The 24,675-nt window shown below is 44.4% G+C and overlaps 1 protein-coding gene and 1 long non-coding RNA gene across 4 annotated transcripts in view; one reads left to right on the plus strand and one right to left on the minus strand.

Annotated features, from left to right (window-relative positions):
- Positions 1-24,675, minus strand: part of PIEZO2 (piezo type mechanosensitive ion channel component 2) — a 252,316-nt gene that overhangs the window by 193,338 nt on the left and 34,303 nt on the right. For all 3 annotated transcript variants that reach the window (XM_061399951.1, XM_061399953.1, XM_061399952.1), the window contains exon 2: positions 18,365-18,460. In XM_061399951.1, coding sequence (XP_061255935.1) covers positions 18,365-18,460 — 96 coding nt within the window. The remainder of the gene's footprint in view (positions 1-18,364; positions 18,461-24,675) is intronic.
- LOC133237657 (uncharacterized) lies at positions 16,576-22,496 on the plus strand. Its single transcript, XR_009733291.1, has 4 exons — positions 16,576-16,766; positions 16,931-17,203; positions 20,549-20,637; positions 22,381-22,496. It is a non-coding gene; the product is annotated as an uncharacterized LOC133237657 (long non-coding RNA).

Here is a 24,675-nt window from a genome sequence, read left to right on the forward strand (position 1 = left end):
GAGCCTGGCCATTAAGTCATTCCCACAGAGCCCACAGGAGTCTGAGCAGGACCATGCTGGTGATTCAGAGAAGAGAGGAGAAGGAAGCCCAGCCATTCTCAGCCAGGATAGCATTTGACTCTCTGTACCCCGCAGGCCAAGTACATGGGGATGGGGCACAAGTGACCAGTGCACCTGCCAACCTTCCACCTGGTCAGACGAGAACAGGTAGGGAGGTTATAACAGCCGACAGTCTCTGCCCACCCACTCTGAGCCCAGCTCCCAGTCGCTCTCAGCAGCCCCCAGCCGGCACTGTCTCTTACCTGCACCGTACAGACAAGAAAACTGAGGTGCGGAGGTGCCAAGTGACCGCCACATCCTAAGCTGGTCAGCAGGGGAGGTGGATCTGATTCCAAGTTCATGGACTTCCCAAGTCTGGACACTCAGCCACTGCGATTTTAGATTTGGGGGCTGACTCTGGCAGGTGGGGGATCCTGGTTAGTGGGGGATCCCCTCCCTTCCAACAACTGAACACAGGTGTGGCCTGGGGTCTGTGCACAGGTCTCACCTGTCACCACATGTATCCAGTGTGATAAGCATCAGAGTCAGCATCATGTTGACTTGCATATGTGCTCAGTCACTTCAGTCATGGCCGACACTTTGAGACTCCATGGACTATAGCCCACCAGGCTCCTCTGTCCATGGAATTCTCCAGGCAAGAATACTGGAGTGGGTTGCCATGCCCTCCTCCAGGGGATCTTCCCAACCCAGGGGTCAAAGCCGTGTCTCCTGAATCTCCTGCATTGCAGGCGGATTCTTTACCACTGAGCCACCAGGGAAACCTGATCAGGAAGTAGAAAGAACATCAAAGACCTCCAGTATGAACAGGAAGCCATTTTTGTCCCTGAAGAAGGTTGACATAGGCTTTAAAGGTGAGAGAATGAGAGATCAGTGTTTCCAAAACTCAGTTCCTGTGCGACACGGGTGTGACACACACCTATAAATAAAAGAACTCCTAACAAGGCATGCACCTATGCCCTGACCTAAAAGCCCATGGGGTTTCCCTAGGAGCAGCAGTAACATCTGTGCTCCAGACATCTGTCAGAGGCAGAAACTCAACAGCTGCCCTCCAACCTCTGCATGTGAGTGAGAAGTCCACGTCTGCAGCTCAGCCTCGGAGCACAGGCTGGGCTCCAGCAAGGCTGGGCGCCGGCAGGAAGAATCAGAAACCGCCACTGGTGCGGACAGTCAGGGCCACCTGGAGGCCCAGGTACATGGCGTGGCGCTGGGCGCCTTGGCCTGAAGCAAACGCATTCTTTTGTTGCCCTGCAGAGCCTGGGTTTTCACCGTGTGGATGAGATAAGCGAGGATATAGCTGAGGTTCTTTCATTTGCTGAAGCAACTGTTAGTGCAGGGCTCGCAGCCTCTCTTGGCGTCCTCTTCCTGAGGCTGAGTAAGTGGAACCGACTCCAAGCTGCAGCAGTAAGACTTGCTCTGCTTCTGAGAAACCTACTGGTTTTTATCTCATGGGCTCCGAATTCTTCATGTAACGACTTCCCTCTTGGACTTGGCTGCTTCAGTGCTTGGGCTTTCCTGTGACTCCACCCCTGCTAAATTCCGCAGACCCTTGGGAATTCACTTTATTCCAGGTGTATTTGTTTTCCTATGCTCTGTATCATGCTATATGTTATTAGGTGGATAGGTAGACAGTAAGCCATTATAAAACTTCTGATAAACTTGAACGCACTGGTTTCACTAGTGTAACCAGTATCGTTCTATTAAGTTTGCCCTATGGAATAAGTTGGGAGAAAGTAACAATAAAATTAATTTCCAAAATATAAAAACAGCTCATACAGCTCAATATTACAAAAACAATCAAAATATGGGCAGATGACCTAAACAGACATTTCTCCAAAGAAGACAGCCAGACAACAGGCATATGAAAAATGCTTGATGTTGCTAATTATTAGAGAAATGCAAATCAAAATTACAATGAGGTATCACCTCACTCCCACCAGAATGGCCATCATCAAAAAGCCTGCAAATAATAAATGTTGGAGAGAATGTGGAGAGAAGGGAACCCTCCTACACTGTTAGTGGGAATGTAAATTGGTGCAACAACTATGGAGAACAGTATATAGGTTCCTTAAAAATTCAAAATACAGCTATCATATGATCTAACAACCCCACTCCTGGGCATGTGTCTGGAAAAGATGAAAACTAAAATTCAAAAAAACACACGCACAATATTCAAAAAATTACATTAGCCAAGATGATAGACAATCTGAATGTCCATTGACAGATGAATGGATAAAGATGACGTGATACATATACACAATGGAATATTATCCAGGCATTTAATAAAAATGAAATAATGCCAGTTGCAGCAACATGGATGGACTTAGAGGTTATCATACTAAATGAAGTAAGTCAAAAAGAAAGAGACAAACATCATATGATATCACCTCTATGAGGAATCTAAAAAAAAAAATGATACAAATGAACTCATTTATAAAACAAACTCACAGACACAGAAAACAAACTAATGGTTACCAAGGCGGAAAGGGAAGAGGGAATAAATCAGGAATTTAGGATTAATAGAAACACACTACTATATATAAAATAGATAAACAAGAACCTACTGTTTAGCACAGGGAACTATATTCAATATCCTGTAATAATCTATAATGAAAAAGAATCTGAATATATAATATCATACATATATATCATGATGGGTGGTGGTAGTGGCTTTGATCACTCAATCATGTCCAACTCTTTGCAACCCCAGGGACTGTAGCCCAGCAGGTTCCTCTGTCCATGGAATTTTCTAGGCAAGAATACTGGAGTGGCTTGCCATTCCCTTCTCCAGGGAATCTTCCCAGCCCAGGGATCGAACCCAGGTCTCCCACAGTACAGACAGATTCTTTACTGTCTGAGCCACCAGTAAAGCCCATACATATATATGCCTCCTGTACACCCAGAATGCTGTAAATCAACTAAACTTCAGTTTGAAAAATACATAAATAAATAAATCTGGGTGAGAAGTAAAAATACGACAGACAGCATCACACTTAGTTTTCATCAGCTCAAATATGGTAAGAGGTCCTTGGCATCTTAGCTTCTGTATAACTTTCTTCTCCAGATTTACTATAAAGCAGCATAGCCATAAAAACCATACCACTTATTCACATAGAATTCATCATGTTATATTTGGATAATGTAAAATACTTGCAGAGAAGAACCACAAGCCTTCAAACCGCTGAGCTGGCAGTATTATGTCTAAGGTGTATTTTCTTTCCCTGATTTTTAACTCAAACTTATTTAATGACAGGAAATTAAAAGGTAAGTATACCCCTGGCAAGTGTAAGCCAGGGCCCTGATTTCAGACTCTCCATCCATTCCAAAAGTTTAGGCCCAATCCCATTTCGCCGTTTCCTCCACCATTTTCAACACCCATGAATGAGCTCTGGGATGCGGTTCCCTGAATGAAAACCTCCTGCATGAGGACTGGACTGCACCTATGGGGGAGGGGGCATGGCACTGTGGTTACTTAGCAACACGGTAGTTAAGGAAGTATCCGGAATCAGAACCCAAAACATGGGTGCCTCTGTTGGCTCTGCCACTTCTTATTGGTGGTACTTTAGATGAATTGTGCAGCTTCAATTTCTCCATTTGTAAAATGTAATACAAAAGAATTGAAATGAGCTCCATGCAACCCTTAGGTACAGTTGAGACAGACAAATTAGATCACATATGATGCTTTTAGAAATTATAGACTTCAAAAACTTATGGATACCAAAAGGGAAAGGTTGGGGGGGGACAGATTGGGAGACTGGGGTTAACAAATGCAAGCTGCTGCTGCTAAGTCGCTTCAGTCGTGTCCAACTCTGTGCGACCCCATAGACGGCAGCCCACCAGGCTCCCCTGTCCCTGGGATTCTCCAGGCAAGAATTCTGGAGTGGGTTGCCATTTCCTTCTCCAACAAATGCAAGCTACTATATATAAAATATATAGTGAACAAGGACCTCCTGTATAGCACAGGGAACTCTGCTCAATATTCTGTAATAACCTATACAGGGAACAGAATCTGACAAAAAAATGGATAAGTGTATATGTATCACTGAATCAATCTGCTGTACACCTGAAGCTAACACTGACACTGTTAATCAACTATGCTCCAGTATAAAATAAAAAGTAAATTAAAAAAGAAATTATAAAGGGCAATGATTAATTTTTCAATTTTTTTCCATTTCTTGACGATAATAGAGAAGACAGTAAGGATCATGACCACCACTGCAGACTTGACCAGAAGTGGATGGATAAGTGAGTTCTTACACAAAATACCAGGCCCAGGGGGGCACTGCCTAAAGCACAACTGATTCACAAAACTAGTCCTCACAAGACTCACACTGTCTGCAGGATTTCACAGTGAAGATGAAAAGAATGGAGGAGGGAAGTTAAGAAGAGAAAGAAAGGAAGTGGGAAGGAAATGCCCTTGGACACTGACAGTCATGAAGCACCAGGCACGGTCTGCACACAGGCACAGGGGCCGGGCTGCTGGGCACGGATTAGGTGGCGGAAACACACGCTCTGCGGAACATAACAGCCAGGCACTGACTGGACTTCTTCCCACAAATGAAGCTTTCTATAGGCAGAAGGGGAAAAAAGCAGTGCCAAGTTCCAGGATAGGGTAGAGACATCATTTTAACAGACTTCTTGAAAACACAGGCTGCTTTGGAGAAGTTTCTATGATGTCCCACAATCTGGCTTTATGTTATAGTACTTCACTCCTTGCAAACATTCAGGTGAATGTTCTGAGTTCTCCTAACTCATTCTGTCCCTTCTTCTCCTCTCCTGGACATAAATAACCCCCTTCTGACTTTGGATCTATTGAAAATGCACGCTAACACACTCCCACACATGCAAACACACACACTTTCTTCTCCACTCCATCACCACTCTCAGGATCAAAACTTAGCAAAAACCAGCTAAAGTACTTGATATGTTAAGATCCCCCAAGGATATCTCTTCCTGACACTTTACTGCAAACAGGAAATACAATTGCATTAACCCTCCCAACCCCTCCCCTCAAGACGCACAGACTCAGACCCTTTAACAGAGAGCCTCACAAATCCAACAGCCTCAGATAAACTGCCGCCTGGAGAATCACGTGTTCATCCCACCCAGATGGCGTGGCCTTGCTTGCACATTTCAGAAGACATCGCAAAACACACAGGGCTGTTGGCCAAACACTGTCTGAAAAGCAGACTACAAATCAATGACACCCAAGTAAAATCAGAGCTTTCAGGAACTGCCCTCCCATCCTCTTTAGTTGCAGAATATATAACATACATTTATATATCATTTATATCCTGGTGGCTCAGACAGTTAGGAATCTGCCTACAGTGCAGGATACCTGGGTTCAATCAGTGGGTCAGGAAGATCCCCTGGAAAAGGGAATGGCTACCCACTCCAGTATTCTTGCCCGTAGAATTCCATGGACAGAGGAGCCTGGCAGGCCAAAGTCCATGGGGTTGCAAAGAGTAGGACACAACTGAGCGACTAACAACTCAAACTTTAGCTACTTGTGCTGTTATTCATCATATTTATCATATTATTGACATGATCTCACACTTATCCATCATAATATTCATCATATTATTGACATGATGTTACACTTATCCATTGACTCTTAATTTCCAAGTATAATCTCAGAATTAGATGGGAAACTCCTTGAATTTAAAGACGTTGACTTATTTACATTTCTTTGTACCCTGAGTCCTAACTTAGAAAATCTCCAGTGAAGACTTCAGAGATGATGGGTATCCTGAGAATACAGTGAGAAGGTAACCATCATCACCGCTATTAATGAGATGACCGTGTCTCATGTCTGTGGTGTCATTACTTTAGTTACTTCCCTGGAAGTTTTGCTGCCATTCCTGAGTGAGAGCTTGAGAGGACTTGACCTGGAACATTGAGATGCTCAGGACCGCATTGTTTATATAGAAAATGCATTGTCTACCGTTACCTATGTGCTTATATAGATTACTTCCTAACTTTATACTTAGGATAGAGTACTTCCCTTTCTGAAATGTTTTCTTCTACCCTCGGAGCTCTACCCCTCAAATAAACCTCATTGTGGAGGTGAAAAGTGTGTTTTAGTTTCATCATTAAGTTCTTGCACTTAGGGCTACTATCTTTTCTAGGATGTTTGATTGGATTCCCTCATTCTCCTTTCCCCAAAATGCTTGTTTTTCATAACTTAAATTCAAATAGTACTCACAATAAATGGTTACTTAAGATTACTTTTTTTTTTTTTTTACAGGAAAAACAGTATCAATGAGGCCAAGTAAGTGGGGTTAGTGGGAACTGCCTTAAAGGCCCTGAAATGCCACAGTTGTAACTGTTTTGGACAAAGCGGCTCCCTCTGGTGGAAACAGAACCTTCTCTGGATGGACTGGACCGCATCACACAGCCCAGAACCTGGGGTGTCTTCTGAAGACGTGACAATGGGGGAGGAGGAGTCTGCTGTTGGCATTTGGATGGTCCATGGCAGGTGGGAAAACTGAATCCCTGAATGGTTTATCTTCAGTTAAACTGCTCTAATCACTGACCCCAATCCTCTGGGGTGACTGGCCTGGGGGAACCTGAATGGTGAGGTACAGACACATATGGGCACTTGGAGATTAGGTACAACTCACACGCTCCTCAAATTCAATCCCGAGGCTCCAAGATGGAGGAGAAAGAACAAGCCGACCAAGTGCAGGAGCTGAGACGCCTACACAGATTAGAGGTGGGGTGACTGGGCCTCATGGCCCTCGACCCACGGAGGAACAAAGACGCGATTTCAGAGCGAACACCACACAGAAGCCCTCCTGAGACCCAGACACTCACTCTAATTGTTGCTAAAGGTCAGTGGGTTTTTAAACTAAATAGTTGGAACTGGAGGAAATCTCATGTTCGTCATTGTTTATTTTACCACATTATTTGCCCGCATCTGCGGTTTTTTTGTGTTTAGACTAAATTTGTTCATTTTCCTGCTCCGTGAATTGTATGGATCTTCTTAATGTGAGAAACAGTACATATTACTGAGTTGCCTTAATACCACTTAAAAATATATAACTATTCTAAAATCTAGAGAACTGAGTAAAACAGCCTATAAGGAACTCATCTACTTGTTACATCTTCATGTAATTCTTGACACAGTAACATCTCTGCACTCAACATCTATATAGACACTTTGTGCAAAATTCAGCCCCATCAAAAATTATAAATTGCCTGTAGCACAGGGAACTCTACCCAGTGCTCTGAGGTCCCCGAAATGTGAAGGAAATCCAAAAAAGAGGGGCTATATGCATACATACAGCTGATCCACTTTGCCATACAATAGAAACTAATACAACACTGTAAAGCAACTATACTCTAATAAAAATTAATTTTTAAAAAGTTATAACCTGAAACTGAGCAGAAAGAGTGTCTCCTCCTCATTCCAACCAGGTCCCACTGTCCTGGTAGTGGGGCCATGTTCTGAGCTCCTGGCAGATGGTGACTGTTCACACATCTATGTTCTCTCCAGGAGAGACTCGGTCCTTAAGGAGGAAGGCATTGCTGGGCATCCTGTAACCATCGCCTCTGAGAGTCCTAATGGGTGTTCATTCAGGTCAACCCTGAGCCCCACATTCCAGTGCAAAACATATACATTTAACTTTCATCAGGGTGTCCCAAGTGGCACTAGTGGTAAAGAATCCGCTTGCCAGTGGAGGAGATGCAAGAGACACAGGTTCGATCCCCGGGTTGAAAGATCCCCTGGAGTAGGAAATGGCAACACACTCCAGTATTCTTGCCTGGGAAATCCTATGGACAGAGGAGACTGGTGGGCTATAGTCTATGGGGTCGCAAAGAGTTGGACACAACTGTGTGACTGAGCATGCACGCGCGCACACACACACACACACACAACTCTTGTTGCTTGCGGCAGTGACGCTCAGTGATGATGCCTTGAACACTGAGTGGATAATACTGACCACTGGTCCTTGGGGAAACACAGTAGGATCCTGGAAGCCTCTGGTTATAACATTTTCATCAACCGATCAATATGTAACCTGTTTAGAGACACCTTATTCAATACCTATTGCAGATTCATCAACATTGAACTCACGGCCAACAGCACTGTGACTCCTGCTTGAATGTAGTCTCTCTGATAAACGTATTTCACCCACAAGGCACATCCCAGCCTCCTTTTTGTTTCATTTTAAAAAACTGAATTCAGATATGTATCAATATAAATATCGATATATATTATTTTCAGATTATTTTCTATTATAGGTATCACAAGATATTAAATAGATTTCTCTGTGCTATACAGTAGGTCTTTGTTGTTCATCTGTTTTATATATAGCAGTTTTTATCTTCTAATCCCAAACTCCTAATTCATCCCTCCCTGATCCCCTTTCCCTGTGGTAAGCATAGTTTTTTTTTCCATGTCTGTGAGTCTTTTTTTGTTTTATAAATAAGTTCATTTGTATCATTTCTTTCAATTCTACACATAAGTGATATTATATGATATTTATCTTTGTCTGACTTACTTCACTTAGTATGGTAATCTCCAGGTCCATCCATGTTGCTGAAAATGGCATTATTTCATTCTTTTTTATGGCTGAGTAATATTACACGATGTATACATACCACATTTTCTTTATCTATTCATCTGTCAACGGACATTATGGTTGCTTCCATGTCCTGGCTACCGTAAACAGGGCTGCTATGAACACCGGGGTGCGTGTATCTTTCCGAATAGAGTTTTCTCCAAATATATGTCCAGGAGTGGGGTTGCATAATCATATGTCCAACCTCCCTGAGCTCAGGAAGTGCAGTGCCCTTGAGGACATTTTAAGCAGCAGTATCACCAACACAAAGTACAAAAGCGTGGTCTACGTGGCACTAACTAGTGTCCTGTTCACAGTCTGAGCGGAACCCAAAAGGAGACCTGGTCTTGACCTTCCTCAGCCGCACATGCACGGCTGGTAACTCCAATTTCCTGCCACTCCTCAAGGTCCAACAATGACCATGAAAGCACTGTGAGCGTCACTTGGGGGTCACAAATGAATTTTAGCAGGTAGACGAATTAACAAACACTGAACCTGCCAATGATAAGGATCAACCTATTCTAAAAAATTAAACATCCTTTTGTATTATCAACTGGAGAGTAAATTTCTGGATTTTGGAGCTATGTTTACTTTTGTTCTCTGTGGTATCGCTGGTTCTAACATGTTATTTATAAAGAGTAAATGCCTCATCAATAATTGTTAGATGACTGAATGAATGAATGAATGAATCAACACTTTATCTGGACCCCCACTCAGCATAGGTCTATCTTCCTGCGACAGGTGGTCCCGAGAATTAATACAGGGGACTTGTTAATTCAGACTCTTGTCGGAGCATTACACAGAGTCCAAACAACAGCAAAATTCTGGACCACAAATATGTTTAATTCCCCAGATAACTACCCCCCACCCCTCTCCTTCAATGCAACAACCCAGTGTCTCATTTCCAAACAAAAATCCAAGCCCAGCCCCACGTCCAGAAGCCTGGCCTCTGGCTCCCTTTGGCTTGTGCGTGGGCCCACGACAGGCCTTTGTAAACGCCCTGGCTGCTGAATATTTGATGAGCAGCATCTGGCTGAACGACAGAGCAGTCCCTGCCATCTACAGACAGACGCAGCCCACCAGCCCCCATCACACTGTCAGCTCCTCTGATGGACAAGTGTTTGCTTCACTCTCACCTTCATAAACAAACAGCCAGCACAGCCAGCATGCACAATCATGCCTTTCCAATAAGCTGGCTGTTGAATGAGCCTGGCAGCAAAGAGATGATTAATCCTCACCTATTGCACAGTCTGCAAGCAAGTAATTGAGAAACACAGGAAAACAGAGCGGTACGGCATCTGGGACCGGAAGACCTGGTCCCGCGGCTATGGTGCCCATCGCTCTGCTGTCCAGACCCGGCCTGGCCATTAGCCCTTCCACCACTTGCCTCTGTGTCTCCACTGAGATGAAGCGGTGATGGATCTCTGTGGCCTCGGGGTGGCCAGGTCTCTCTGGGGAGATGAAGCAGGAACTTACAGGCTAACCACTGCCTGGTGGTCACTCAGGGCTCATCTCAAGGATGCTGGGGGGTTAGGAGGGGAGTTGATGGGATTGTGTTGAGTAAACAAATGGGACTTATCTTCAGGAGCCTGTGTGTTGCTGTAAAACATGCCTTTTCTGTGCTCTCTTTTTCCCTGCAGGACCACTGCTGCTGCCTCCCCCATGGGACCCCTTCCTCCAGAAGCACTCGATCCTGTACTGGAGTATATTTTTTTTCCTTGGTCAGCAAAATAGGGGTCAGAATTCAGGCTTCACACACTCTCTTGGCCAGGACCCTGTGTCAGAGGCTCTTAGATGATCAGCCTTTAGTGACCCTCTCTTAGATGTCTATACACAACATAATCTATAGAATGAGATAAAGAAATGTGAATGGTCTTTTAGTCAACACATGATAAATGAATAACTTTTAAGTATTCAGAAAAAAATATCTTTGGGATCCTCTTCTCTGCTTAATGCTGAGAAAATATCCTAAATGGTGTTTGCAGTACTATAACCATCCACTTACATTGTCACAAGGCAGCTGGATTATATGAAAAAATCTCTCCATTTATTTTCACTCTGTATTAATTTTATAATAAAACCAGTAGAATGTGGGAAATGCCTGGGTTGGTAACTGAATTATTTATTTTAGAAGCTTTCACTTATTGGATCAATTTTTTTTTAATGTTCATTTCAGGAATTATTCATGAACCTCTGTGTGTTTCTCAGCTTCCTTTTCTGTAAAACATAAATAGTATGGATTCCTATTTCATGGGGTGTTGGGAGGACTCAATGAGGTGTAGAAAGCTTGGGGGAGCCGCCTGGCAGACACAAGCCCTGCATGTGTTACCTAGTGGTTCTTCCAATTAGCAATTAGCACTGTTTGAAACTTAAATGTAAGTCTTCATCTGAAAGGGTTCTTTTGTATGAATCTGCAAACATACGTGGGTCTGTTTAAGAGAAATGGATATACGCAAAGCCAAGCCTAGACTCTAACAAGTCAATCCATCAAAAATTAGTCTCGTCCAGACTGTGAAGTAAATCAGCTTCAAAACTGAAGCAAATGGACTCCAGATACACAGAGAAGCAAATCAAATCAGCTGAACCTTTTCGAAGGGAAGATACATTTTTCAAGTAAAAGGGATGACCTCCTCCTCTGAGCTCTTTAACCATTTATTTAGCACAAGCACGGGACATGGTATCCATGAACTTGACTCCACAGCAGATGACTTAGTGCTCTGTCCAGGACCAGCATATGGACTCAACATGGGGGGGAAGAACCAGGACCCTAGGAACTGAAGGAACCTGCTGCCCAGGAATGTGCTGTTAATGTACACGCTGCGCCATTTCTCAGCGTCCAAATGCCCAGGACAGCACTGGTACAGGGCAGCAGTGTGTGTCCATCAAGTGAATAAACAAGAGAGTCATTTCCAGTTTGAATCAGCAAACTGACATCCAGTTCAGGCCCCTCACCCACCCCCGACCTTGTCATGATGAACAGCACCTAAATCACAGGTGAGGTCACACTGCAGATTTGGTTGATCACAGCCAAATAAAATGCAAAGTTCAGGACTTCTGAGAACATCTCCTGACTCATACAATAATATGACCCCGTGTTTCCTGAGATGAGAATTATATGTGTGCCTGAAAGTTCTGTGTCACTGAATGCTCTTTGCCAAATTCAAAATAACCACCCCCCAAAAAAGAACAGATAAAATAACCTAAACATCTTACCATTAATTTATTCAAAAATTCAAGAAGCAATCATCTCATCATTTTGGTAGCATTCTGTTTGGTTGAGCTGATATTGATAATAAAGCACTTACCCCCAAATAATTTGCTCAATTAAATATTTCCTTGCCTTTTGCTTTATGATGACATAATAAACCACAGTAATAATAAGCTTAATGGTATAAAGAGTAACAGTGTTTTTAACAAAAACCAGATGCCAGCAGTTTAAAATATCTGCTACTATTTCCTCTCTGATGTCTAAACACAGCTTTACAAGTTACAGACCGCTCTGCCTCTTCACATCGGCAAATGCAACATCATTTTTCTTTTCTCAGGAGCCTTCAGTGACTCTGGTAAAGTGTTTCCTGGGTCACATGAGGGTGAGGCCTTCTGGCGATTACTTCACACACACACACACACACACACACACACACACACTATCCTATGATGATTACAATTTCCTCTTAAACTAGGACTCTGTTCAGAGCTGAAGAGAATAAAATATTTTTTCTTATTATTTTCGAATAACTTTGTCAACAGTTTACGGAAATGAACCCGACCTGCTAAATTGCTCGCCTTTGTCCTCAAAGCACAGTGAAGCCTCTCTTTGACCACCCGCGTTCTAATGCTATCTTCCTCCCAAATGTTGAAAGAGAGCCAAATTACGAGAAAAAGACCTTTTTAATGACTTCTGAATCATTGTAAACATAAGCAAACACAGCAGGGAAATTGTTACCTTGCTCAAAAAAATACAAAAAAGTTATGTAGGAAAAAAAAAATTTTAGAAACCCATCCCTTTAACAAAGGGGGAAAATCTTCTCCACAAAAACCACATGTTGAATAATATTTGGAGGGCATATCCTGAAAGTTTGGTCCCTTTGGTTTCCTTTGGCAACCTGAGTGCCTCAGCCATGCCGGGACCCTCATGTGAGCTTCACCTGCTTCAGAAGGACCCGGCTTCCGTGACTGAACAGAGAGACCTAGGAAGACCCACCCAGGTACCCAAAGCCCTTCCCTCCCCTCCACCCCCAGGGCTCTGTTCCCACCTATGAGTCGTTCAATCTCAGAGAAGGCTTCCGATGACTGAGGGTCCCTGAACCAAACAACAGCTTTGCAGTTAGAAATAATTACCCACCGTAGACTACCCTTGTCTCTGGTCCTTCAGCATGTTTGTGTGTGCATGTGTGTGTGTGTGCATGTGTGTGTGTGAGAAAGAGACACAACATGTCACCTGTGAACTGATTAAATGATGATGCTTCTAAGATATCTTCACTGCAGGTCAATGACTAGTATTGCCCAAAAAGCACTGTAGTCTTGACATTTGGAGAACTCCTTCTCAAACAGCCCCCAATAAGTAAATGACTCTCCCTACCACAAAAAAAAAGGATGGAGAAGACCTTTCTTACCCTTCCCAGCCTGCAGGAGGGCACAAGAACTAAGACAAGATGCTGGCAGGACTGAGCAAGGAGACAGAAGCGATTTACAGCAAAGTCCACACCCCACACCAGATTGTGGCTCTCACCCCAGACCCCGGACACTTTACTGATAAAGTAAGAGCTGTCCTTGCATGCAAGGATATAAATAAAACTCTCTGTTGAAATCAACCAAAAAAGACTCGGGACTTTGAACATCTACAGAACCAAAATCTAAGAAAGTATGATCAGGTGCGTGGAACCAGACAGTGAGTCCCAGCCTTACGGCGGAAGCGCTCCCTGATGGATGGAAAGGCTGGTGAGGTGGGACGGGAACTGGTCAGGAGTCTAGACTGTCCTAAAAGTGACTGAGGCTCACCAACCTCCATGGCAGAAGGAGAGTGCAGTCATACCAGCCCCTTACCATGCAGGTTCCTAGCTGGTTGAGTGGATTTATAACCCAGTGGGTTTTTCCATTCCAGAGTGGAGGGGGGTTCCTGCCATTTCAATCAATCACTTTCCATCCTCTAATTAAATGAGGTCGTGTGTAGGGAGCACTCACTGCAGCTCCCGACACGTAGGAAACTGACCTGCTCTTAGCACCCTCAGTCCCTAGGCCTCTGAAGATACTCCACCCGAGTCTCTGGTCTGGGCCAGGTAGGCGCAGCCAGATGGCTGTGGTCAAGACTTCAGGTAGATCGAGCTAATCAGTACCTCCTTCAGGATGCTGCCTTCTGGTTCCCCCATCTCACTTTGCCCAACGTCTTAGTCTCATACATCCGTGCATCCACATGAACCCATCACAGAAAGATGTTCCATTTTTTTGTCACTCAGGTGTATCATCCAATTAATCTTAAACCTCCTCAATGATCATAAGGCTTGACCTTCAGACACTGTTTTACACTCAATACTCTGGGTTTTGTCTTTTTTTTCTTTTCTAAAATTGATATAACTAATTCATCTCCAGTTTCTTCCCCATCAAAGTTGACTCCAAATACTATCACATCAGACCCACCTTAAAAGGGCAGTGACTTGCCACCATGGAGCCTGCATGCATGTATGTTAAGTCACTTCAGTTGTATCCACCTCTGTGTGCCTATGGGCTGTAGCCCGCCAGGCTCCTCAGTCTGTGGAATTTCCCAGGCAGGAATACTGGAGTGGGTTGCCATGCTCTCCTCCAGGGGAGCTTCCCAACCCAGGGATTGAGTCCATGACTCCTGCAATGGCAGGCAGATTCTTTACTACTGAGCCACCCGGGAAGCTCACCATTGAAGCTACTTAAGGCAAAGTCCAAAGGAGACTGCAGAGGATTAATCTGAGATTGGTTTAAAAAAATGACAGCATCACTGGAATAAGTCCATGGCTTCCAAAGATAGCTTCTTTGACAGAGCTACCCTTCAAGGAAACACACAAGAGCCAGCGTGCTTGGGAGACCATGACGGTGAAGAACCATGCTTTCTTCTCATTGTTACTCTCCACAAACTCAAACATAGTGTTTGGTGAAGGGCAGTCTTTCAATTAACATTTGTTGAAAGAAATAAACAGTCACACTCAATAAGATGTATTTTCTATATAATATCCACATGTCATCAATCTGCACTGAAGCAAATTAAAATGTCTCCTTTCAACAAACCCGTATCATCTCTCCAGACCGTTGTGCCCAGGGCCTGGTACTCTATCAGCCAACAAGTATTTACTCAGTGATTAGGCTTCCCCTTGTGCTTGTAATACTGAGAACAGTGTTCTGTCCTGGGCACGGGTCAGACAACACAAGGGTTAAGAGCATGACCACCTACACAGTACCTGTGTGTCCTGGGCTTGTTAACAAGAGAGCCTGGATATTACACAATTCTTAGCTGATATTTAAAGAGCACTAGGAAATATCTTGAGGTTAGGACTAGCTATGATATTGAGATTTCTAAATCTAGCTCACTCTGATATTCAAAGTAATAACATTATCCTTCAAAATAACAGTCATGTTATCATTAGTCAGTGTGTGCTGAGTACACACAGTATACGGACTTTTACCCCCTACGTTCCATCCAAACAAAATACCAACTGTTCCACCACAATGAGGATATGCATTATGCATAGGCATAGGGAACTTAATACATACACGTCTAGTTGAAGAACTTAATGTCTCATCAACTTGGAATATTTGGGCCACCTGAAGTTAACTACATATTAGTTCCTATTTAATGGAGTGATGTCTCAATTTAAATGCAAAGCCCATTGCTAAGCAAACAGCAAGCGAAGATTTCCTGGCCTTTCTTCAGTATCTTAGGCTTCAATAAAATCCTTAACGTTGTAAGGAAAGCATACAACATTCTGATTTCTTCAATTATTCATAATCTTCTGATCCCCAGTAAATCTAAAGTAGCAAACTCCCAGGACCTATTACCCCACACCCAAGCTTCTGTCTCCAGAGGAGAGACAGGTGTGAGTGATCAACTGTCCTGCAACGTTTGCTCTCGTGGAGGCCGAGGGAAGCAGAGGACAAGGCCTGGGCTCCTAGATGCCAAGAACTCTAGACTCTGAAAACAAATGCACTCATTCATTCATTCTGTAAATATTGATGGAGGAACGGCTAGACACCAGGCGCTGTCCCCGGTCCTGGAAACACAGTCGCGAACAAAAGAGCAAAACCCTTGCCATCTTCAAGGTGGTGCATAAGGAGGGACTCCATAACTAACTGCACTAAAATGGGCTCTGGCTCAGCCTCTGGGGAGACCTGAGTAGACGGGGGACAAGGAGAATGTCTGAGGAGCCAATAGAGTTGGGAGGATGGAGATTTCCAGCCGAAGGAGAGGGGCTTCACTGAGACCACCCTGAGCCTGAACTATACTGACATCTGACTCCTGCTGAGAAATCCAAGGAGAAAGAAGGGAGAAGCAATCTGCATACTGACTTACTAAAAGTTCCCATCCTCTGAGCCCTGATTGTGCATGCCCACCTGTGTGTGTGTGTGCAGGAGTGTGTGTGTGCGTGTGTGCATGTGGGGGCATGTGCATGTGTGTAGAAGTGTGTATGTGTTTGTGCATGCACATGTGAGCATGTGCGTGTGTGTGCATCTGTGCAACAGAGGCCCTGAACGGCAGGCAAAGCAGATTCCCTAGAGTTCTCTCCCAGATGACACTGGACCTTCCTACCCATCTGTGAGAAATGTGTGTGACCCCAAGACTTCTGCAAAGCCACACAGCATCACCCTTCCAGGTCCACCAGGTCCACCACCGTCTGTGTGGATGCCACACAGGCATCTTCCTGGACCATGTGACTTGAACCTTGGACCACAGCTCCACTAGAAATGCCTGGGCTGGGTCCCTCCAATCACAGAATTAGAACTGCCAGAATGTGAGTCCTGTGAGTTCATAAAGACCACATGGGGCCTCCCTCCCTCCAGTCCCTGTGCGATTCCAGACACAGCAAATAGATAAGGTTGTGAGTCTCGGCCATGCCCCTTGGCGCTGAAAGACAGGAAGGATGGGAGGACAGGACACACAACCTCAAGCCCTGTCCCCAGGTACCAGCTGGAAAGATGCCTGCAGGCTCCCTCTGAGCTGCTGGTCCCTCAGCCCCAGGTGGGTGGGGTGTGTGGAGCGGGTAGGCAGACACCTGTGCACACGATGCTGTCTGTGTTCTGGCCTGTGACACTTTGGGGATTCAGACATTTTTTCCCATACACAGAAACTGCCCTGCGTGTCTGATCTCATCCTTCACCTGTGTGTTTCCTGACTGAGTCACCCTCTCTGTGCTCGGGCAGAGATGATGGGCCACGTTACACATGCCCACCCCCACAGAGACGGAGGCCCTGGGCAGAGCAGGACTGGGTCACTTGGGAAGAAGCAAAGCCAGGCGTCATCACTGAGTGTGACAAGGAAACCCCATGACCTGGTTCCAGATAAAACAAGGGGACACCCTGACAGAAAAGCAACAGATCATTTAATTGAGGACAAACAGGTACTCATTTCTAAAGCACTTAATTCTAAAGGTGAAACCTTCTTTCTTTAATACATGAGCTCCCAGCCATGAGGTAGGAGTTGCCCGTGTGTTGCCATCTTGGTTACGAGGCCAGAAGCTAAGCTGTTTAAATGTTTTTGTTTATGTTGGACTCTAGGAAGGAGGCTTGGGTGGGCGGGGTCTTGTAAACAACATATTTTTGGTCTGATAAGGATTTGTTTAGACTCACATCTCTCTAGCCCTTTTTCACTGTGTGTATTAAGATTTAAGCAAATTAAAAGAGCTATTACTTAAATTCTTCCTAAGGCAAGAAAACCAACAGTGCATCTGCAGTCCTAACCATCAGGATGAACAATCAATTTAACAGTCGGGGGGAGAACAGGAAAGACAGTCATGATTTACTACTCTGTTTACACCAGGACTTTACTGCTTTTCCTGAGAAGTCAGCACTGTGAGCTGGCACCGTGGAGCCATGGCCATTCCCATGTCAAGCCCGACTTCCTGTCCTTTGCTATAAACACAGGGCCATCATTCTCACCTAAGACATAGGGCACAGTCCTGATTTCTTGTAACGGCATCGTTTCAAAAAAACAATTAATTCGATTAGCTCAGTGCAGTTTAATTTCTCTCTTTGTGAAGAACTTCAAATCAGACCAGCTTCCTCGTCGGAGCCTCAAGAAAGAGTCACTGTTTCTCTCTATGCCTTCAGGTTCCTGGAGAGCACTGGGGAAGGAGCTACAGGTTTGCAATCGCACACTTGAAAAACTAGCACTGGAATCTGTGTCTTTCTGTACCTGACTGAGGCACACACGACAGATCCAGCTGACGTGTGAAGCCGTCGCAACCGCCGGCTTCCTCCCCAGGCCTCCTGCTCATGTCCTAGCTGCACTTCCCACCGCCTACTCCCAGCACAGAGAACCTGCAGATTCACTTCATTTTCATGACCACACGTTGAGTTCCAGAACCTTCCAGACCCTCTGTGAACCTACAAACGCAGGCCTGCTGGGGAATATGTGTGGGAAAAACAACTGCGAGTGACAGAAACTCATCACCACCAAGTGCCCCAGCTCCCCACTGGACCGGCATTCTCCCTTCCGATAGCAACACCCCAGGGACCCCCAGATGCGCCCCGCCCTGGAGCAGAGAGCCAGGGGCTCTTACCTTGCATGGTAGCTTTAGTTGGTTCCGAGAACAGGGGGATGAGCAGGAGGTAGATGAGGTAGACGAAGGAGAGCCCATTGTACCGGAAGGCGCAGGCTGCGGGGAAAGAAGAGGGCATTAGTGATGGTGACGGTGGCCTCGGGCATCGTGGCGTCTGGCGGCTGCATGACCACAGCACATCTTCCATAAGAAAGAAAACACAGCTGCATCTGTCTGTGCCCATCATCACACGGAGTGTGGTGAGAATCGGGGAATGACAGTGCTCCCATCACCTAACCAGGAGGCAACACCAGCACCCCTGTGACAGGCACGAAACCTGTCACAGAGGAAAAGTGCCTCAGAGACTCAGGGCGATGGGCTGTGAGTATGTGAGGTGTTCAGAGGAGGCTATGGGTAGTAGGAGAGGTGAGACTGAAGGGAAAAACGAGAGAAGAAAGTCTGTCAAATGCTCTGTGGCTGGGCTCGACCCCAGTTATCTAAGGAACCCTGTCTGACAAGAACGGGCCCCCAGGCTCAGGGACCCACTCACTCACTGGCCCGTTGAACAGATTCACAGGATGAAGAAGTGTGGGGATGAACGTTCGTCAGAGAGAATGTGGAGCTAACATCACTAGTCCCTGACCACGTGTATAAGAAGACATTTCAGGCAGATTACACTGGAGACACAGGCCTGGGACACATGAGTTCATGTTAGTGTCAGCTCACACCAGCATTGCCCCACATCAAGCCTTATCTGTGCATTACCTCTCACTCTCACCACTCTCCTTGCACAGATTCTGTTTTTATTCTCTCTACACATGACAAAGCAGCAGGAGTAGGAAGCACAGCCGGGCTGAGGTTGGAGCCTGTGAGCTCGTCCCACTTCTGCGTCTCCATCAGGAAGTCTGGCAGCCTCCACTCCGCATCCTCACCTGTCTGACTCGTCCCCAGGAAACCATCAGGGCCTCAGGGGGCCAGAACCTTGCTTCCACAGGATGCTTGTAACTGTTTTGGTTTTATATAACCTTGTTCTGTGAGGTATCAAATCGTTCACACTGGAAATGTGTACACTGAGGGCATTCCCAAACACGAACTCTGAAGAGGGAGAAATGAGCCCACTCCTGGGTTCTCAGGGCAGAGCCTTTAGCTCCCATTATTTATCGCAAAGTCCCAAACACTTAAAGAGATGCAGGGACAACCCAAGGAGGGTAGTCAGTTCAATTGCTCAGTCGTGTCCAACTCTTTGAGAACCCATGGACTGTAGCACACCAGGCCTCCCTGTCCATCACCAACTCCCGGAGTTTGATCAAACTCATGTCCATGGAGTCAGTGATGCCATCCAACCATCTTATCCTCTGTTGACCCCTTCTCCTCCTGCCTTCAATCTTTCCCAGCATCAGGGTCTTTTCCAGCGAGTCAGTTCTTCACATCAGGTAGCCAAACTATTGGAGCTTCAGCATCAATCCTTCCAATGAATATTCAAGACGGATTTCCTTTAGGATTGACTGGTTTGACCTCCTTGCAATCCAAGGGACTCTCAAGAGTCTTCTCTAATAACACAGTTCAAAAGTATCAATTCTTTGACGCTTAGCTTTCTTTATGGTCCAACTCTCACATCCATACAATATGTGACCCCCTGCTCCCATGAGTGGGCTGGACCTGGGGCTCCGAGTGACCAGAGACAGTAAAAGTACCAGGATCCCTCTTGGGGGCCTCTATCCTGGGTACCCCTGGTCCCTGAGGGGAGCCAGCCACTGGGTTGCAAGTTGCCCCAAGGAGAGGCCCCAAAGGAAGGAGCTGAGGTCTCCAGCCAGCAGCCAGCCTGCACCAGAAAAGGAGGAGATGGGTGAGCCTGGAAGAGGGCCTCACAGGCTGCACCCTGACTGACCTTGACTGCCCTGACCAACCTCGACTGCATCCTGACCAACCTTGACTGCAGCCCATGAGAGCCTAAGCCGGAGGCGCCTGCTGAAACTTCCTGGATTCCCCACTCCCAGAAACTCTGCAGCAGGGTTTGTTGCTTTAAGCTGCTAAATGTTTGGGTAATTTGTATGCAGCAACAGATGACTAATACCCAAACTTTCATTTAAAAAAATCAAAGCACTTCTAAAAATCCACCTTCGTTTATTTTTGTCTGAAATTATCCAGTTTGACTAATGACAGTGGCCTAATTGCTGAATTTTCTGCTTTATTTTATGTGTGAAGTTGCCACCCAGGAGTCACCTGAGCTTACGGGCAAAATATGCCTTTGAACTTGTCAGCAAGGCACACTCAAGCTAGAAAAGCCTCAGAAGGTAAACAGCAACGCTCTCTTACCCAGTGTGATGTTGTCGTGGTCCACGACCTGGAATCACGGAGCACACCCCCTGCCTTTGTAAAAAGTTATCAGATGCCAGTACCCACACCTCTCAGGGGCCACGCAGGCACATGGAACCCTGTCCTCTGCCTCAGGGATTTACTGTGGACACTACAAGTTTTTACAATACAGTTCTAGGGGAAAAAAATTCTTCACTCTAGCTAAGAATGCACTCTTTCCCACTATTTCTACCTGGTTTCAACTATCCAAAATTATGTAGAAAGTTCCCTCAAAGAATGACAACAGGAATTTTCCCCAAAAAAGACCTTGCTAGGCTTAGAGAGATCACAATTAGAAACTGCATGATAACAAGTTATCAAGTAAAGAGCATTATCAACATTAGTACAGTCATTTGAACTATAGACAACTGGACTGGTCTCATTAACAAATTTCATTTTCTAAAGGTGAAAACAGATAGTTCAGGAAAAACTCTCTAAGTAGGAGAAAACATAGATGTCACTTTGACAACTTAGAGTTTAATCAGTATAGAAGGGAGAAAATCTCTTGCAAATGTGAAATTTTTAAGATGGCCGCATAACATTTATAAAAAACACTTGTGTTGCAATGCAGGTGTACTAGTTTACAATGTATTATATGATCACAAAGAGATTTATGCACACTCTAACTTCCACAGTAATTGAAGGTAATAATCTCAGACTTTACTAAAAATAAGTGCCCTCAGAGCTGAATTTTTAGCAAGAATGTGTCCTGTCCTCCTCCACACCCTTCAGCAAGGCCAAAGAGGCCCCCACCATGAATCGCCTGCAAGAGGACTGAGCTTAAATGTTTAGAACCTCCATCTCAACTAAGTACATTCTAAATACTCCTTAACGGCCTCAAAATGCTTTGTTTATTTTAACTTGCCAGACCAGTAGATACACATTATTCAGAATAAGCAACCTCACTACCAAGAGACAAAACAGTGCTGTCAGGTCAGTGATTCTAGAACTTCTTTTTGTGTTTATACTTTCAATAATTTTCCTTCTGCTCTCCGAAGCCATCAATGGCTTTTAAAAGGATGTCCTCTCAAAACCATGGTGATTTTTATAGAAAACAGTAAAGACAAGAGAAACAGCTGCAAAGTATTTACAATGCAGCAGAAAAAAAAGCCCAACAATTGCAGATTTTTCCTAAGGAAGCAAAACCATCAAAGAAACCAGAGACAGGAAAGACTGCCAAGTCACCTTATTCATTGTCTGTCTGTGTAAAATTCTTTCCCCCAGGACACACTCCTGTGTTTCCCATCTGGTGAAACTTACAAATGTCACGTGGTGATGCTTTAGGACAGCTAACAGACAGGACAAGATCCCTCTCTTCCCTCTTCCTGTATCTCCGACCTCCACATCCAGCAGAGGTCTGGTTCCAAGTGCTTCCTTCAAAAAGTTGCAGAAATGAGTTCTTCTAGGAGGACACCAGGGAGTCCCTTCCACTACAGTTCAGAAGGCGGCCACCTGACCACACACTCTTACCACGCAGCACCTGCCCTCTGCTCCCTACGCCGCCACCACCAAGTTCACACGTGCCAGACACAAAGGGGAACAGAAGTATTCGTCAAATAAGAAAACATACATACAGGCAGTCCCTATATTTTAACACTACTTTTTTATCTAGAGATGTATGAAAGCTGACTGTTCTCGGAAGTCTGTCAGTCAACACTGAATCTATCAGTTATATGTTTCAGATACTGTAAGAAGCAGAAATTCCTCATCACATAAGTTCAGTTCAGTTCAGCAGCTCGATCCTGAGAGTAACAGCATGGATGGTCTCTGGTGACTGCAATGAGTAAATAAAGCTTTTATACCAGTACATAATTCCTTAAGCTTTCTGAATACTCAGAAATAGATCTGTTTCATTGAGTCTGAAGGGCCCTGCAATTAAGTCCACAGTTCCTACAATTCCTCAAAATAGAACCTGCTCTCTTACTATTGTGATGAAGAAGAAATTAGGCTGGGTAAGTAAGTGCAGAGAAAAGGTGCAGCATTGAAACTGTTTCTTTGCTCACCTGCCATAATCTCTTGACGAGGAGAGTTAGTGTTCCAGATGGGGACATCCAGAGTCACCGAGGTCTGTGTCTTGGTATTTACTGATTTCTTTAGAAATCACTCATCATCCTTCACATAACACTCATTCTCATGTGAGGAAGGTACCCTTTACCTAAGTCAACTCACTTTTAGGTAATGCAACAATTTATAACTAGACCACTATACCTGTCTACTAGTCTATTACTAGCAGAATGCAGATTTATCTTTTAGTTTTTTTAAATATTAATTACAATTAAGCTTTAGTCTATAAAGATTGTATCTAATCTATAGATTAAATCTATTCATCTTTAAGAATTTAAAGCTTATTTTCCTCAGAAAAATTTTTAAAGAGAGCTGATAATCAGTCATGTTTAATTTTAAACTAACTTTTAAATTCCAGTTTTTAATTCTTAATTAATTTCATTAATTCTGTCTCATTTTTAATGAACACTACTTTTCTGTAATTTTCCCAAAAGGTAACTTATCTTCCTAATTTATACAAATTCTACTAGACTACCAGTTCACAGTAGTTGGATTTTTACATCACTGGTCCTTTGAAAAACCTAAGAGAGGTGCTTACAACCCTAATAATATGGCAGTGTTTCTTGCTGGATTTCTTAGATTTTAAATACTAAGTCTGATTCACAACTTAATCATCTATAAGATCCATCAAGATTTCAAATTTGGAAAGCTAACCCTCCATTAATCAGTATGTCTAAACTATTAGGATGAACCATTGAACTTGATATAACAAAAGTAGTTATAACAAAATATATAGTAGTTAAAACAAAAATATAACAAAAGTAGTCAACTATTAGGAAGTTCATGCCATTCAACCTGAAATAAATCATGACTGATTACTGGACTCCATTATAAGTGGAGACTAAGTGGTATCTTCATCTAGAAATAAGAGAGATCAGTGTTCAAAGGCCACCCACATGCTGGTCCCTGAGTGATCTGAGACAGCTATAGAAAAGGAGACATGAGGGCTGAAGAATATGTGTGTGTGTGTGTGTGTGTGTGTGTGTAGGCTTCATGTAGGCAGCACCACTTTTAATAACAGGATTAATTTACTGCCTGCCACAGTTTCCTTCTTTCAAGAACTCAGTAAAATGAGATTTCTTTTTTTGCAAGCTTTCACTGTAGGCTTCAGAATATTCTATATTATTCTTGGCAGCATCCTCCCCAGACTGCTGTGTGCATTAGCATGAAAAGAAGTCGGTTCAGCTGCCGACATTAAGTCCTATTTCTTCCACCCTCAGCACACGATGCTGCCCGACGTGGTCTCTCCTTTAACAACTAATATGGCTGGAAAAATTATTAAAAAGCACTGTTTTTATGTTGATAAATTTACTTTGACATTCTGCCTGCTTCTTCCTGGGAACACCCTCTTCCCTGACATATATGGAGCCATCGCTATTGCCTTCAAATATTTCTGGTGCTGGAGAAGTAGACACACCTTTTATGGCATGAATTCAGCCCTCGACTATGTCTGGGCTTTATGCTTCTGATACCACAGTAACGAGGAACAGCCACTGACCACAGTGCGAAATGCTTGCTTCCAGAACAACGTCCAACACAGTGAGGAACTGGACTAATGCCTCAAAATCAGCTTCTCCACCAGATAGCCTGCTTGGGTTTAATTTGGACTCACAGCCTTTGATTTTGCACTCAGTCCTTTCCTCATCACTGCAAATGCCAGTCCCACTCCAAGTCCACATAACTGAGGATGGGGTGAGCACCACACACTCTTGGCAGTGGACAAACCACAGGACACCCAGACCATGACCCCAGCCTCATCCCATCCCCAGCTGCCTCTGCCTTCTGCTCTCTCTCTTGTGCATGCATGCTAAATCCCTTCAGTCGTGTTTGACTCTTTGGACCCCATGGAATGCAGCCAGCCAGGTTCCTCTGTCCATGGGATTTCCCAGACAAGAATACTAGAGCGGGTTGCC

This window comes from Bos javanicus, chromosome 24 (assembly GCF_032452875.1).
Source record: "Bos javanicus breed banteng chromosome 24, ARS-OSU_banteng_1.0, whole genome shotgun sequence".
Lineage (NCBI taxonomy): Eukaryota > Metazoa > Chordata > Mammalia > Artiodactyla > Bovidae > Bos > Bos javanicus.